Source organism: Protomyctophum parallelum, assembly GCF_964188405.1.
Source record: "Protomyctophum parallelum genome assembly, chromosome: 1".
Taxonomy (NCBI): domain Eukaryota; kingdom Metazoa; phylum Chordata; class Actinopteri; order Myctophiformes; family Myctophidae; genus Protomyctophum; species Protomyctophum parallelum.
The window spans coordinates 30,718,096-30,732,968 of record NC_139697.1 but is presented as its reverse complement, the minus strand read 5'-3'; the positions used below and the strand labels follow the sequence as shown (position 1 = coordinate 30,732,968).

General features: G+C 41.2%; 1 protein-coding gene across 1 annotated transcript; it reads left to right on the top strand.

Moving 5' to 3' along the window:
• The first annotated feature begins 2,805 nt into the window (after positions 1-2,805).
• Positions 2,806-5,812, top strand: LOC310861791 (small ribosomal subunit protein bS21m-like). The gene is made up of 2 exons (XM_083769426.1): positions 2,806-2,900; positions 5,224-5,812. Exons 1-2 carry the CDS (start codon positions 2,818-2,820, stop codon positions 5,402-5,404), a joined length of 264 nt encoding a protein of 87 aa, XP_083625552.1. The 5' UTR covers positions 2,806-2,817; the 3' UTR covers positions 5,405-5,812.
• Positions 5,813-14,873: the final 9,061 nt, after the last annotated feature.

The following is a 14,873-nucleotide window of genomic DNA, read 5'->3' as shown; positions in this document are numbered from 1 at the left end:
TTTGACGAAGTCAGTTCGGTCATTGGCTTGGATTTTGGTCCAGCCTAATTTTTGGGCGGTGGCAGGAATTAGATCATAGGCTCATAGCTATTTTGTAAAATCTCCCAATCCCTAAAGTCAATCTACCTGTCAGCAATTATGTCACGCGTGAGTTTGATGTATAATGTTCAAACTCTGGTTTAGTAATAGTATAGCTTAGCTTTATAGGACTTAATTTATGCAAACTTGTGATTCTGTTTTCCAAACTTGAAGTCTAATGAGACTTTTGATGTCAATGAATTAAATAACCTATAAGTTAGCAGAAGATGTGTTGGTCCTATGCGGATCAATAAACAAGAATGTGGACTCCACTTGTGGAGGATTAACCTTTTCATTGAATAGTTCCATGTGGAAAAAATAAAAACCAAGTGAACCAACCATAATGATAGAGATGCTTAAGCCCCTGGCCTGTAGGATGTTTGGGGTCTGTCTGTGTTGTAAACGGTAACCAACACGTAAACTGATGTTTAATGGGGTTGGGTAGCCTACTTGGGTTGGCAAAACTGATATGCGCGCACACACACACACACACACACACACACACACACACACACACACACACACACACACACACACACACACACACACACACACACACAGTAGGGTGGCCACCTGCAAGACCTCAGAAAGGAGGACACTTTTGCGGGGCTCGCTCCCCCGACCCCCCCCCCCCCCCCCCCTCCCAGACCCCCCCCCCCCCCCCCCATATATTCATATTATTACTACTACTATTGCACCTGATTTTCACCACCATCATCTCCAGCATTATGTCCACAGAGAACATATATTTGCTAATTAAATTAACCTTTTTAAATTATAGGGTACCACAAAGGCCATTCATTTTAGAATACATTTATTTTATTTCATGTTTAGATATGTTTCATGTTTAATCTCTTTCTTGTGGGTTTTTTTATACAGTTTTATGGTCATCGGTGTGGGACATAGAATGATGCCAGTAGCCTATATGTTCACACAGCCTCCCTGTCTTTATGATGTCGAGTTCCTTGCTCCATTGCTCATTAAATGTAGTTTTTCATTTCGGCATATTTGGTTTGTTTGTCTCTGCATTAACTATACTAAAGTGATTGTGAGAGCACAACAAACAAACCGACCATCCCACTGGCAGTGTTGCCCAGTTTTGGAAGAGAACCAAGCAACCATGTCTATGAAAACAAGCCCAAAAGAAGCCTGACTAGGCTTAGTAGCCTATTATATAAAACAAGCCTAAAGTCGCTTATAATTAAGCGGACATGGCAACACTCTTAACGTCTCCACTAGCCTCTCTCTTTTTAAGACAGTGTGGCCGGCTCGCTGCGGAGGCGGAGCTGAGCAGCGCTGCGGAGATTTTAATACCCAGGCAGACGACGTAAATGACACAAGCACTGTATATCACAAAAAACCGGACAATTATGTGTCCGGCCAGAGGTTGAGGTGGGAGGAGGACAGGTGGGTCTAAAACCGGACTGTCCGGCGTGAAACCGGACGTCTGGCCACCCTAACACACACACAGACGCGCGCGCGCGCACAGCAGCCAAGAACATTTCACCAGGGCTGAATCAGAAGTGATACCTCTGGAAACATTATACCACATTCAACTGTCAAACAGTAGGCCTATGCGAGTCGGAGAAAGGAGATGGCATCCATGCAGAGTAATGGCATTCCTAGTTTAGAGTAGCCTAGACTTCCACTTCAAGCAGCAGAGTAACTAACTCAAGCCAATTAAGCTAATGTGTATTACGAGAAAATGCTCCAATAAAAGAACATTTGAATCTCAATTAGGCCCAGAACTCACCGCTGGCTGACCTCAGTTGGTGCCATTATCTGTATGAGATTAAGAGACACGGGGGATGACGGAAAGAGATGAGAGCAAACAAGAGGGAGACATGGCCCTGATAAGAAGATCCATGGACAACAAAAGTCTCTGTTTCTATGACAACAGGTAGAGTTTCATAAATCTGTTGGGTTATTATGCTCTCCCTGAGTGAGGGCTCAAGTTGTGCATGCATGGGAAAATAATCACTGAAGCAATCAGTGCAACGTCCATCTTTTGGTTTCCTGAGATTTGGGAGGGGGCTGAAACGGGTCATAGGAGCAGAAAAGATTAATTAAATACATTAGGCTATCTAAATTAACACATTTCATCTAAAACATAAAATGGACACACTCTGAGCTTGTATGGGCTATCGGCTATTCAAATAGCTAAAGTAGCGATGCCTAGCTATAAAATATGGCTTTTCCATTTCAGTGGTTTAATGAAGACATTAATTAAAAATGTAAATTGACAAGAGCACTCAGCAAATCAGCATGCACACCGGATCTGTTGTCTTTAGATAGTGTCTATAATAGACAGCGCGCTATCATTGGATAGACCTAATAAATTACAGACCTCAATAATTTGCATGATAAAAAGGAAAAGGAAAGAAAGTAAAGAACAACAGTTCATCTGACCATGTAGGGCAGAGAAGTGGTTTTAGTGGGACCAATGAGAAGGTTTCATTTTATACAATTAAATTCCCTTGACATAATATTGAGAGACAAATGTATCAATATCACCACTATGAATCTATTTATCATTCATAACGTTGTTCAGCATAATTTCACTGAGGTGATCACAAAATCAGTTGAAATGGGGGTCTAATGAAAGTCAATTTGAGGGGAAACGCGCCACCAAGTGTTGTGTTATTATACGACCATCTACCAGGCGGAATCTTTTCGTAATTTGCTGTAGCTTCGTTCTCACCCGAGCAATATTTGTAGCTACACCGGGTTTCAACAAACATGGCGAACCATCTTCGCTTCGTCGCTCGGACGGTGATGGTCCAAGAAGGCAACGTTGATGCAGCTTTCAAGGCTTTAACCAGGTCTCTTCATTTATATTTATTCCATTATTCAGGGTCTTGGTAACAAAGACAGTCAAAACAAGCGAGAAGCTTGGCATCTAACGTTAAATTACGTCTCAATGTCACGTCCCAGTCTCTGTATCTCTGTCTTAAAGGGCCAGTGCATTAATCAATTCGTAATATAATTTGACAAAACTTAGTGTCTCAAAGTGTCATTGATGACCCCTGGTTATCTACAGACTCAAACAGGATTTAAGAGGAGAATCATGAGAGTTATGGGACCGTGTTTATTATCATCACACTTTTTTGTTGTTTCACCAAATATGTTCTCTTGAATTGTATTTATTAATGTACATAGAAGAACCATTATCTATAGATCTATAGAAATATAGTATACTATTAATTCTGAATTCAAACTTATCCAAGTCTATGGACCAGAGCTACATTTAGGCATTGGATTGGTGTTTGGTTAATTCATTCATTAACACAATCAGCGCCGGGATTTCTTTCAAAATAACAGCTCGGGGTGTCTCGCACATATGGGTCCTTTTACTCTGTAAGCCCCCCCCCCCCCCCCCCTCCGTTCCGGACAAAAATGGGAGAAATATTTGTGCTTGCTTACTTTACTATCATTACGATAAAGTCGCTGAATAATCCCTCGCGTTCATATTTTGAACGGGAGGCATGTTGAAGTCAGAAATGAAGAGCTAAGTATATCCATCTGGTCAAAAACATGGAGAGCTCCTAGCCCCTTTCGGCACCCCCTCGGTTACCTTTTATGAATTTTGGACGGCAGTACCCTTAGGTCCCTCGCTGGTTATTCCACTCTCCAATAGGACGCAGCTTTACCTACTGTCTGTTCACGGAGACCCACGCAGTCGCTTGAGTGTTGGTGAGATGTTTCAAAGATGCATACAACAGCTTTAGGAGACAACGGAAACGTGTGCTTTTATTTATTTATTTTGCTTCGCTGAACTTCTCTCTCTTCAATGAATTCCTTGTTGACTTCCCATTGTACCGCCTCCCGCACCGAGACTTGCTAGCTGCACGTCCTAGTTACTGCCTCTAATTGGCCGACCGCGTACATGCAGGATGTTTATAATGCTGTCCCGCCTCGTGGGAGGCGGGACATGGGAAGTGAGGAAGAGAGAAACTAGTTCTGGGATTCTAGTTCCGCAGGCTTTTGAAAACTGTGCGTCAGCAACATTATGGATAATTTATTGTAGGTACGTGCGTGCGTCAAAAAACGAACCGGGGCAATTTTTGAGTCACCGAACCCAGCACAACGCAACGCAACGCGGGCAGTGGAGCCACCCTCCATTGATTAAAAGGGAACATTCCCGACGCTGACGGAGACGCGACGCTGACGCGCCCGGTGGAGCCCTGGCGTGAGGCTATCCACTACCACTACCTACTGGCGAAAAGTGGAACTGCAGCACTTTCATGGAGGTGGACGGACGTTCATGACGTCATGTGCGTCAGCCCGGACCTCAAATTTGAGGTTGTACACAAGCTGTACAACCTCAAATTTGAGGTCTGGGCTGCTCTTCCGCTCGCTCGAGCCATTGAGTTATAATGGTACTTCCGGCAGCCTTCCAGGTGCTTCAAAACGCCACTGACCAACTTCTATTGAAATGAATAGCTTGGGGGCGGGGCTGTAGCTCCGGTCCTCCCTCTATCCTTTTATATCTCTATGGCCAGCATGTATTGTGTGGTGAGTGGAGCCAAGTGCAGTGCAGTCTCAGTTAATAAACGCCCTCCCCAGATCCAAACCTTAACCAAAAGCAACCCATACGTACACACCATCTCTAAAGTCGACTCGAAACCATATGGTTGTTCACACAATGCATCATGGTATTGACTTTCGAACCTATGCATTCTAACTAAGGGCTACTGCTTTGTCACTTTCTCCAGAGATCTGTACCTCATTGTTGCTTCAACACTGGTCATTTCTTAGCTAAAGGAAACTAAGAACATAGTGATTAGTGAAATGTACATATTTTTATTGCTAATGTATCTGTTCAAAAACGATACATTTATTTTCATGTCAATCAAACTTCCTGACTGAGTCAGTTTAAATCTAAACACTAGGCAGAAATAAGCACTTGCCATTCCGCAGTACCTCGTAGAAGGTCAGGGAAGAGCTACTGTATAACAATTTGTTTTGATATTTCAGTTAAAACAGCATGCAAGAAAGTACAACCTTTTTCATGACTGGTTTATTTTTACATAAAAAAACACACACAGGCTGGCTAGGAAGAGAACATGTATGCTGCCTCTATCAATCAATGACACTTCAATGTCGGACAGTATTTTCAACTCTTGAATATTGATACATTTCCAGGGTCCTGGCCCACGATGGGGTCATCGATGCAGTGAAGCGTCGGCGTTATTACGAAAAGCCTTGCAGAGAGAGACAGCGGAAAAACTTTGAGAACTGCAAACGGATCTACCATGCTGACATGGCCAGAAAGATCTCATTTATCTCAAAGACACACAGACAAGATGCCTGGGTGGGTTGCTAATGAAATGAAGGAAATAAGATAATGATGGAGAACATTATCAATGGACCTGTCATTATAAGGCCGGCAAGATGGAACACCTAAACACCGTTGCACCATACATCAAAGTGAAGGCTGAAAAATGGGAATGAGCCAGGAGAAAAATTCTATATCTCAGACAGAATGAGATGGCGAATTTTGCAATGCATCATACTTTTTTTCCTGCTGGTTATTTCTTCCAGTAATGTTTGGTCATTGTTCTTGCATGGGTATTATTGTATGAACAATACTGGTATGTGTATTATATTTGGCTATATTTGGTTATATATAATATTGTTGGTGGTCATTGTCTCTCTCTACAACATGATTCTCAGATCCTGTAGAAAGAAAGTAAAAAAATAAACTAATTTCATTCATCTAAAAATAAATGCAAATTCTTTGTTTTCCATTTAGCAAGAAATGCCACCATTGCTTCTCAGTCCCACTGAGATAACAGTTGTCTGGTATTCTTTTCAGATATGGCAACTAAGTGCAATACAGAATTATAATGAAAATAATTATTTGTTATATTATATACAGTACCAATAAAGATTTACAAATACTTACCAGACACAGATATGGTGTAGCGAACAAGAACAAACAAAACTAGATTAAAATGTTAGGAAGGGACTAGTGGACAAGAGATCCAGTATATAAAGGTGGTTGCAATGCACACTGGACGCGTTTTTCGGAAAACCGATGGAGAAACGCAGCTAAAAATCCGAAAGACGTGCTCCGTGTGCTGGGACCTTAAGTCATTTTACAATTAGTTGCAGTACTTAGTTTAGACAGTTTTTGGTTTAGACTAGTCATTGGTTAGACCAGTCATTAGTCCTACAACTACAACCTATCTCAAACCCGCACACCTAAACCTAACCTTAACTTAACCCATGTCTAACCATTAACCAATGACTAGTCTAAACTAAGTATGCACCCCGTTGCGTGCTGAAAATAGCCGATCTACAAGCCCATAATGTGTCGAGCTGCGACACGTTGTGGGCTTGTAGATCAGCTATTTTCAGCAAGTGAAAAAAAACAGTAACTAATTACGACGGCATCAAGGCCCGTCCAAATACATTTTGGTTGACTAAATCAACTAGATTTAGTCGACTAAAATCTTATGATATTTAGTCGACTAAAACTAGACTAACACTAAAACATTTCAGATGACTAAAATGTGAATACAACTAAATGAAAACTAGTCAAAAGACTAAAATCTGCTGCCAAAAACAACAGTCACACACATCATATGAAGGTCGCCTTTGCACTTGGTGGTGTTTGAGATGCATAATTAAATTGGTCAGCGCAGCTTTTGGTCCATCTTGGTCCGTATCAACTAACTACGCATGGACTGTTAGGCCCTCCATGCCGGCGCCTAAATTTGTGCACTTGACCTCTCTTCCCCCATGCAGGGTAAGTCAAACATTAATGCAAGGCTAGCTGGCTTTTGTCTGCCAAACATCCATCATTTTAATCCTTGGGTGTCCGTGATGACAGGTAGGAGTAGATGGGGCAGTAGAGCAATACACTGACCTATATTTCAGGCTGCATGGAACTGAGCAGTGCAGGCATCAAATGTGAAATTGGATACTACTAAACTGGGCGTTCTGAAAACAAATAGATTTTAGGTTATTTTGTCAAAGAAAGGGCAACCTGAATGGCAGAGTGGTTAGGGCGTGTATTATGGGGCTCAAATGAGAGCGAGTCCAATATTTGATTCCTGGCCAGTCAGACCATTCATTTACTTCATTCTACTTATCTCTTTTAACTGTCTCTATCAAATAAAGGCTATTTTGTAAAAGCAGACATTATCTTAACCAGATTTTTACCTATTATGTTTAGTTTCTTTTTTGTTTTTGTCTTTAAATTAGCACTGCAATTAGCCTGAACTTACACCAGCAGTAACAGTGATTTCTATTTCTTATTCTTTAGCTGTAGCTGTAAATTATATTATATTGTTTTGGTTAAAACAATGTTTTTTTTTGTTAAAATGTGTGGATCAAAATCATATGCACATTCAAATTGTACGCACCTATTTTGTCAGAAATAAAAAAGGATGGAAAATAAATTACAATTCGGCGAACTTATGCAAAAGAAAAACTCAAAACCATGGCAACTAATAATTACAAAAAGAGGAGTATCTTAACAATCATATAGGCAGAATTAAAAAATGATAATCCCAACAAGCTTTCCCAAAACGTGTGTGATCTCCAACTAATTTACAGAGGCACCTTTTTTACTCAAATTTGGACACTGAAAGGCATTCTAAAATATCTAATGTAAGTTTAAATTTCCAACTGCATTATTTAGATAGTAGACTATTAGTGATGTTATGTCCCCATTCACAAATTTCACACACCTCCCAAATAAAACCATGATATAACATTGAGAGTATTACTGGTGCCATTGACTATAAATAGCTGTGTATTTGTGACACTAGCATGACTCAGCACTAGCACACTCAGTCACACGTGCCGGTGTGACTGCCTAGAGAGTGAAGCCTAAGGCCTGACTCACACCTTCACACAGCCGAAAGCCGTACAACAAAAATGTTGTGTCAAACCATGTGACTTCCATTGGAAATGCATTGGGGCGGCCATGGCACTTACCCTTTGTTTACATCTAGAATGCATCAATGTTGTATGCTAGATCGAAAGGTGTGAGTGAAGCCAAAGGCCTGACTCACACCTTCACAACAGATTGATGTATAGCTGATGCATGAGACTTATTGACTGATGCAAGCTCGCAATTAATTTCCAATGGGAGTCACATGGTTTGACAGAACATCTTTGTTGTATGAGGGGGAGGGGGGCAGTCGAAACACAGCCGAAAGCTGTACAACAAACATGTTGTGTCAAACCATGTGACTTCCATTGGAAATGCATTGGGGCAAGATGTAAACAAGATGTAAACCTTTGTATACATCTAGCATGCATCAATGTTGTATGCTAGATGCGAAGGTGTGAGTGAAGCCTAAAGGCTCATACATAGTCTGGATTTACGGTAGTGGGGTGACCACCGAACTACAACATGACGTCACGAGCCGCGGTGAAGAGCAAACCACCGCCACCGCTCCAGCCCTGCTCTCTGTTTTTACTCACCACCGCTCAACGTTATTTCAGCTATGAATAGGCCTTAAGCATTCAACACCATTGTCCAAGCAAAACTTGACACAAAGCTCAGAGAAGCATGTGCGAATGGATAAAGACGTCCCGTCAAGCCGACACCAGGTGGTGATAATGGGCACATGTGACCCTCAACACTGGAGCACCCCAGGGATGTATGCTGAGCGCCTGAGCCCTCTCCTCTACTCCCTGTACATACACGTATGACTGCACAGCCACACATGAGTCCAAGACCATGGCAGTGCCGCAGTGATAGGCTGAATTATCGACAACGACAAGTCTGACTACAGAGACGAGATCAACACACTCGCACTCTGGTGTCGGTAGAACAACCTCGTCCTCAACGTCGACAAGACCAACAAGCGATGTGTAGCCATGCAGCGTATCATCAGGGTGCATACTTAGTTTAGACCAGTCAAGGGCTCCCTTGCCCTTCCGCGGTCACAAGGGGTTGAACAGTCTGTCTTGAGTCACAAACTGTTCAACCCCTTGTGACCACAGTATCAAGAGCAGCACCACCAGGCTATGGAACAATTTTCCACCCGACAGCCGTCAGATTGCTGAAGCATGGCATGAGTCTGTCAACAGGACGCTGAGCAAGGCATGAGACTATACGCACATTGAATAATTTTGCACCATGAATAACGTTTCACCTTGAATAATGTCCTTATGTATACTGTAATGCACAGTTACACAGTACAGGGGCTGCTGCTATGCTCATGGCATGCACCATAGGCCTATATATAATCTCAGGCACTATGTGTACATTTATTTGTGGAAAAGAGACCCTTTGGTTGTACAGCCTGTAAATCAGATGAGAAACCCAGCTTTCTACATGATCTGAAACCCTTTACTTGTACCTTTTGTCGTAAAAGCGCTCAAACTTTCTTCTTTCCTGCCTTGATCTCCTTACCCCCCCCTCCTCTCTCTCTTCTTCCCTTTCTGTACTTCTTGGAAAAAATGACTGTGAACTATGCACAAAAACAAATTTCACTTTTTTACTAAACTGTGATGTGACAATAAAGTTGATTCTGACACTATTTTTATACTACTTAATTCTTCCGTCACGTTCCGTCACAATACACAAAACAATTAAAGTCGGTGGTTGTCTTATAGTGTTCCATTCTCTGTGAAGTATGTATTACATAATTATTTTGAAAATAAATACATATTTATCTTGTAGTTGCTTAAATTATTTTTACAATATCCGCTCAAACACACAAGGAATTTTGGCACATTATTTTCTTGCCCACACTCTAAATCCAGAATTATTTATATTTTAATATCTTATCTATGTATTTATTTCCAAAATGGGTTCCTAGATTGCCTGCAAATACGTGACTTTCTGGGTGCATTTCATTGAAAGATACAGAATTCAGCATCCTTTATCTGAGCCTATACCCCCATCGCCCTGTGCCTTTTCATACACGTGTAGCCTGCAGAGCCAAACAATGTCTCTGCACATGCACCACACAGCCTGATGTAGAACATGGGTGACAGGGGTAGTTGGCCCCCTCCCTTGATAGCATTGAGCTGAGCTTTGTTCGAGCTGTAAATAAACCCTGTTTCCTCTAACAATTATTGTGTGGGTTTGGAGATTCAATCTCCAATTTACAATTACAATTTACAATTTAGGCATTTAGCAGACGCTCTTAATCCAGAGCGACTTACATTTAAGCAAGAACAAAAGCATGGGAATACATCACATAAAAGCATTTATCATGAAACATGCGTAAGCTAAGAAGGTAACAGTGGAATATCTATATGATGAAACTATACATACACTATACATAATAAACTATACATATTCACTACTATGCTATACATATGTACTATGGCGTGCTATGACTATATACAATACAATAGTGCTGTCTACTCTACATAACATGCTATAAGTCTGTGTCAAATGCTATCTAAGCCAACAGAAATGCTATCCAACAGTATGCATGATGGTCGTATAATACATTATGCATTTCATTTTGTATCCATTTCTTAAATACTGTATCTCCTAAAGGTCTAAATGAAGAATTGGTGTTAAACTGTTTTCAGCCCTTTCCCCCCTACTGTATGTTTCTTTTCCCTTTTTACCTCCTCTATCATGATTTCCTGTTTTAACTATAGTTGTGTATATTCGTACGTCTCTAAATGTTTTGATGGATTGAAAATGGTGGACCCTATTGTAAACAAGTATGCTTAATGGTGTCGTCCACTCACAGTTAAGAGTTTTTGTATTGAGTTGTACTTGAAATGTATTGTAATTCTGCAAACTGTTAATAAATCAATCAATCAATCAATGATTATCCTTTTTGTAATGTGGATTCTGGAAGTTGCAATGAGACAATAATGATTTCTTATAATAATATGTATGTTGTTCACTATTATGTATGCCTTTTTAATAATGAGACATGGCTGTATAGTCCTTTTTAATTGAACAGAAATTCTGTTTCCGTTGCTATGCAAATTCTGACACTGATGAAGGCCTGCACGCCGCCGCCGACACACGTTTGTCTGGTTTGACTACTGCTGCGGATTAACATTATTAAACATGACTCTTACTACGACTGACAGTGCGGATTTCATTCTCCTTCTACATGTTCTCTTTGAATCTGCACCCAGCACACGCATGAACCTTTAAAAGACTGCCTGAGTTGAGCGAGCCTTTTCCCTTGAAGTGAAATGCTACATATGACCCCCATCCCAATTTACAATTTAGTAGACACTGTGTGTGTGTGTGTGTGTGTGTGCGCGTGCGTGCGTGCATGTGTGTGTAATGAATGTTTAGCCCTCTGACAAGTTTTGTGAATAGAGATAAGGGATCAACAGTCACAGGTTTATTTCAGCAGGTTTAATATCCAATATTGTTGGATACACACAGTACATTCTGGTATGGGTGGTCCACAGTACGTTGAAAAAGTATACTATTTCTAATTTGACTTCAGGACATAGAGGAAAACAGTTGATACATTGGTGATAAATAGAATTGTTGAATATTGCTTCAGATGTATGGTATTAGCTATTACTTTGACTTTATTGAAATATATAATATATAAATAATAATTATTGTTATTTGTGTCAAAGAATTTGATTATCACAATGTTTAGTACCTTTATGGACACTAAAATGAAGAATCACTCTTTGGAAATGTTTGTTTTTCCTAGATGGATGGATATTCAATTTAATTTAACAAGAAAACAATCATCAATCAACCAATCAACTCAGTTACAGCCAGGTGAGGAGAAACTCCACAGGCTTTCACATTTGAAGTTTAAAAGAATGAGAAAGAATTAGAAGTGAAAAAGGAATATAAAGTCGGCATACAAAAGCAGCATGCTAAAGTATGTATCATGTGAGTTAAAAGAGGTTCTAATTGCTTGTGATGCATTCACTGCAGTGCAAGTCAGTATCATGTAGCTTAGAAAGTTCAACATGAAGTCCTAAATCACATTATTGAGTGACACACATTAAGTAGCTATGAGTTGCACCACTCACTTCACACGGGTGTGATTTATGTATGTGCATCAGCAGTGCAAGTAAATACAGGCAACAGACTTAGGTTTTGTTCAACAGTCTGACAGTTGCTAGATAGAAACTCTGACACCGTCTCTTGTTCTGGCTCTTGATACTACAGTATCGCTTGCCAGGCTGAGGCGCAGCATTGGTTTCAACAGGCTGTGGCTGGGGTGTCTGTCCCTGGTGATGATACTCTCAGCCTTGGCAACACGTGTATTTCCTGGAGGGAAGCTCACCTCCTACGATGCGCTGAGCCGTCCACACCACTTCCTGCAGAGCTTTGTGGTCAAGGACAGACGGTGCAGTTCCCATACCAAGCGGTGGAACCACTCGTCAGGACACTCAATAGTGTTGTAGTTTCTTCAGGTGTCTGAGGCAGAGCTGTTGCTGAACTTGTTTCACCACGTACAGTACGTTGTGTACTATGGACCATATCAGATCCTCAAAGATCTAGGAATTTGACGCTGCCAATGTGACTGCCCCCAGGCAGTCACATTGGACTGTATTGTACCTTGAACTGTATTGCACTGTATTGTCACTTCACTTGTTTGTGTTTTTGTCTTTTTCTTTGCACTATAGATGTTTGATTATGTCCTGTGTATGTAAGACTAAGAGTGCTCTGAGCAAAATAATTTTCATTGTATTTATACTCTGTATCTATACATATGACAAATAAACCTGAACCTGAACCTGGGTGTGCTCTCTCTCCTGTCTCCTGAAATGAACTACGGTGTCAGCGGCTTGGTTTTGTTGACTGTTGTATCGTCAGTGACAGTGTAATTGATAACGACGTTAGAGCATGTGTGTGGCCACTGGCCACACAGTCGTGTGTGTACAAGGAGTAGAGGGGAGGATGTATCCAGTTTGGCAGTGTTCTCCTTCTTCGCCCTCCTGGTACTTTGGAGAGCAGCACTGGTGTTCCCCAGATTCCCGAAGCCAGCATTCTGTGCATGAAGAGCAGCACAAACCTTGCCGTTGATCCAGGATTTCTGTTTGGGGTAGCTCTGAACTGTCTTTTTTGGAACAATGTCCTCAATGCAATTAATGAAACTTGTGACTGTGTCTGAGAACTGACATTGAATCATGGTCAGATGTGAGAGTACGGTCAAAATTACATTACCTGCAAATATTGTAAGTTTTGTTTATAGCACATTTTAACACAAGGCAATTCATTCTTTACACAAAGCATTAAAGGAGCCCATTTTGAATCATAATTGGTCCTCACTAATGCTCATTATTAGATGGCACAAATTCTGTATACTCTGCGTCTCATTGATGGCCTATGGTTCAGAAACCTGCCTACCAATAACATCAATGATGGGTGTTTTCAAGCTAATACAAAACTTGAGATTGTCTCTTCATGAAAGGTTAACATGCTGAAATAGAATAGTTGTTCTGTCATCAATAAGAAGGAAAAAATCACACCTGTATGAAGTGAGTCCTGCAACTCCGTGAGTGCTGGAACACCCCGGGAACATCCAATCCCCTAGGAACGCGCCCAGGGGGCCGGGCCGGTTCCGGCGAGCCTCCCAGCGTACGAAACGATTGAGAAATAACAGAGTTAGGCCTACCGTGTGGGGGTCCCACACACACATACCCTCTATTCCTAAATAAAGAATTTCAAACAAACTTGGTTGTGAAAACCAACCAAACACTATTTTCGTGCTCGGACAAACCCAGCCAGGGACAGACCCAGGGACAGACCCAGCCAGAGACACACAAAGCTCCGTAATGGAGTGGTTGCACTTGCATGCACCACTCAAAAAAAGGTTGAAATGACCAAATGTGCCAAATGATGATGTTGCTGATATAGGCAGGTTTCTGAACCTGTCCACAAAGTGAGAAAACAGAAATGGTGGCTTCTTATAATGATGAGTATAATGAGCATTATGAAAATACAGTTGAAAATGGGCATTAAGACAGCAAAATAAGTAATATTAATAATAAGTATATTATGAAAGGACATTTGGACCAGTCAAATAATATAAAGTTCTGAATGGATGTGGATCAATGTATACCTGTTAGGCTTTGTTTTTGTTTTTTGTTTATGTTTGCATTTTGGTTGACATCACAAAGAAGGAAAAGACAATGAGAGGGAGATTTAACTATGCTGCAGGTAACTTTACCTAATCGAAATCAGTATTTGACAAAGCGAAAGGGTTGAATACTCAATTTTTCCATTTTCTTGTATTTCTTATAAATGCCTAATATTGTAGCCTAAATATAATATAGAACCTTTCTTTATTAATTGTTTATCCAGTGAAATTTGTTATTCTAAACACTTTTGGAATGCATTAACTCATGCCAAAATAATTGGCGGCAGTATGTGGCAGCCCTCTGCTGGTCTGTTTTGCTAGCTAGTATCATGTTATATTGGTCTCTCGAGTGTACAGTACAACGTGTATCGCAGGATGATTATGTTTATCTGGCATAGTGCTTATTGCAAGCGAGCACATGTGCGGCGGGTGACTAGTGTGCGCCGTGTAGTGTTGTGAGAGAGCAGAGGAGCAGCTTTCCATACCGACAACACGTGTGGTACAGAACGGGGAGGGGTACAGTGCGAGCGTGCCGTTAGCGACCAACCACTTCCGAGAACATCGCAGATTGGTCATGCGTTCAGCAAATAGGCGAAAAGCGGTTCCTTGTGGCGGCCAATGTCAGAGCTCGGTACAACACGTGTAGTGTCTGTGGAGTGTGTGGTGGAGCTCAGCACATGTTCTCCCTCGCTGGGGCAGAGAAGAAGGGCGGGGGTAAATGAAATGTGAGGATGACAAGGGAAAAGGGAGGGAAAGAAAGGCTACGACTAGACAACCGTTGAG

Excerpts from the sequence above, each read along its gene's own strand:
- LOC310861791 (XM_083769426.1), top strand. The coding sequence starts at position 2,818 with ATGGCGAACCATCTTCGCTTCGTCGCTCGGACGGTGATGGTCCAAGAA. Across the intron at positions 2,901-5,223 it reads GCTTTCAAGGCTTTAACCAG|GGTCCTGGCCCACGATGGGG; the intron begins GTCTCTTCATTT and ends ATACATTTCCAG.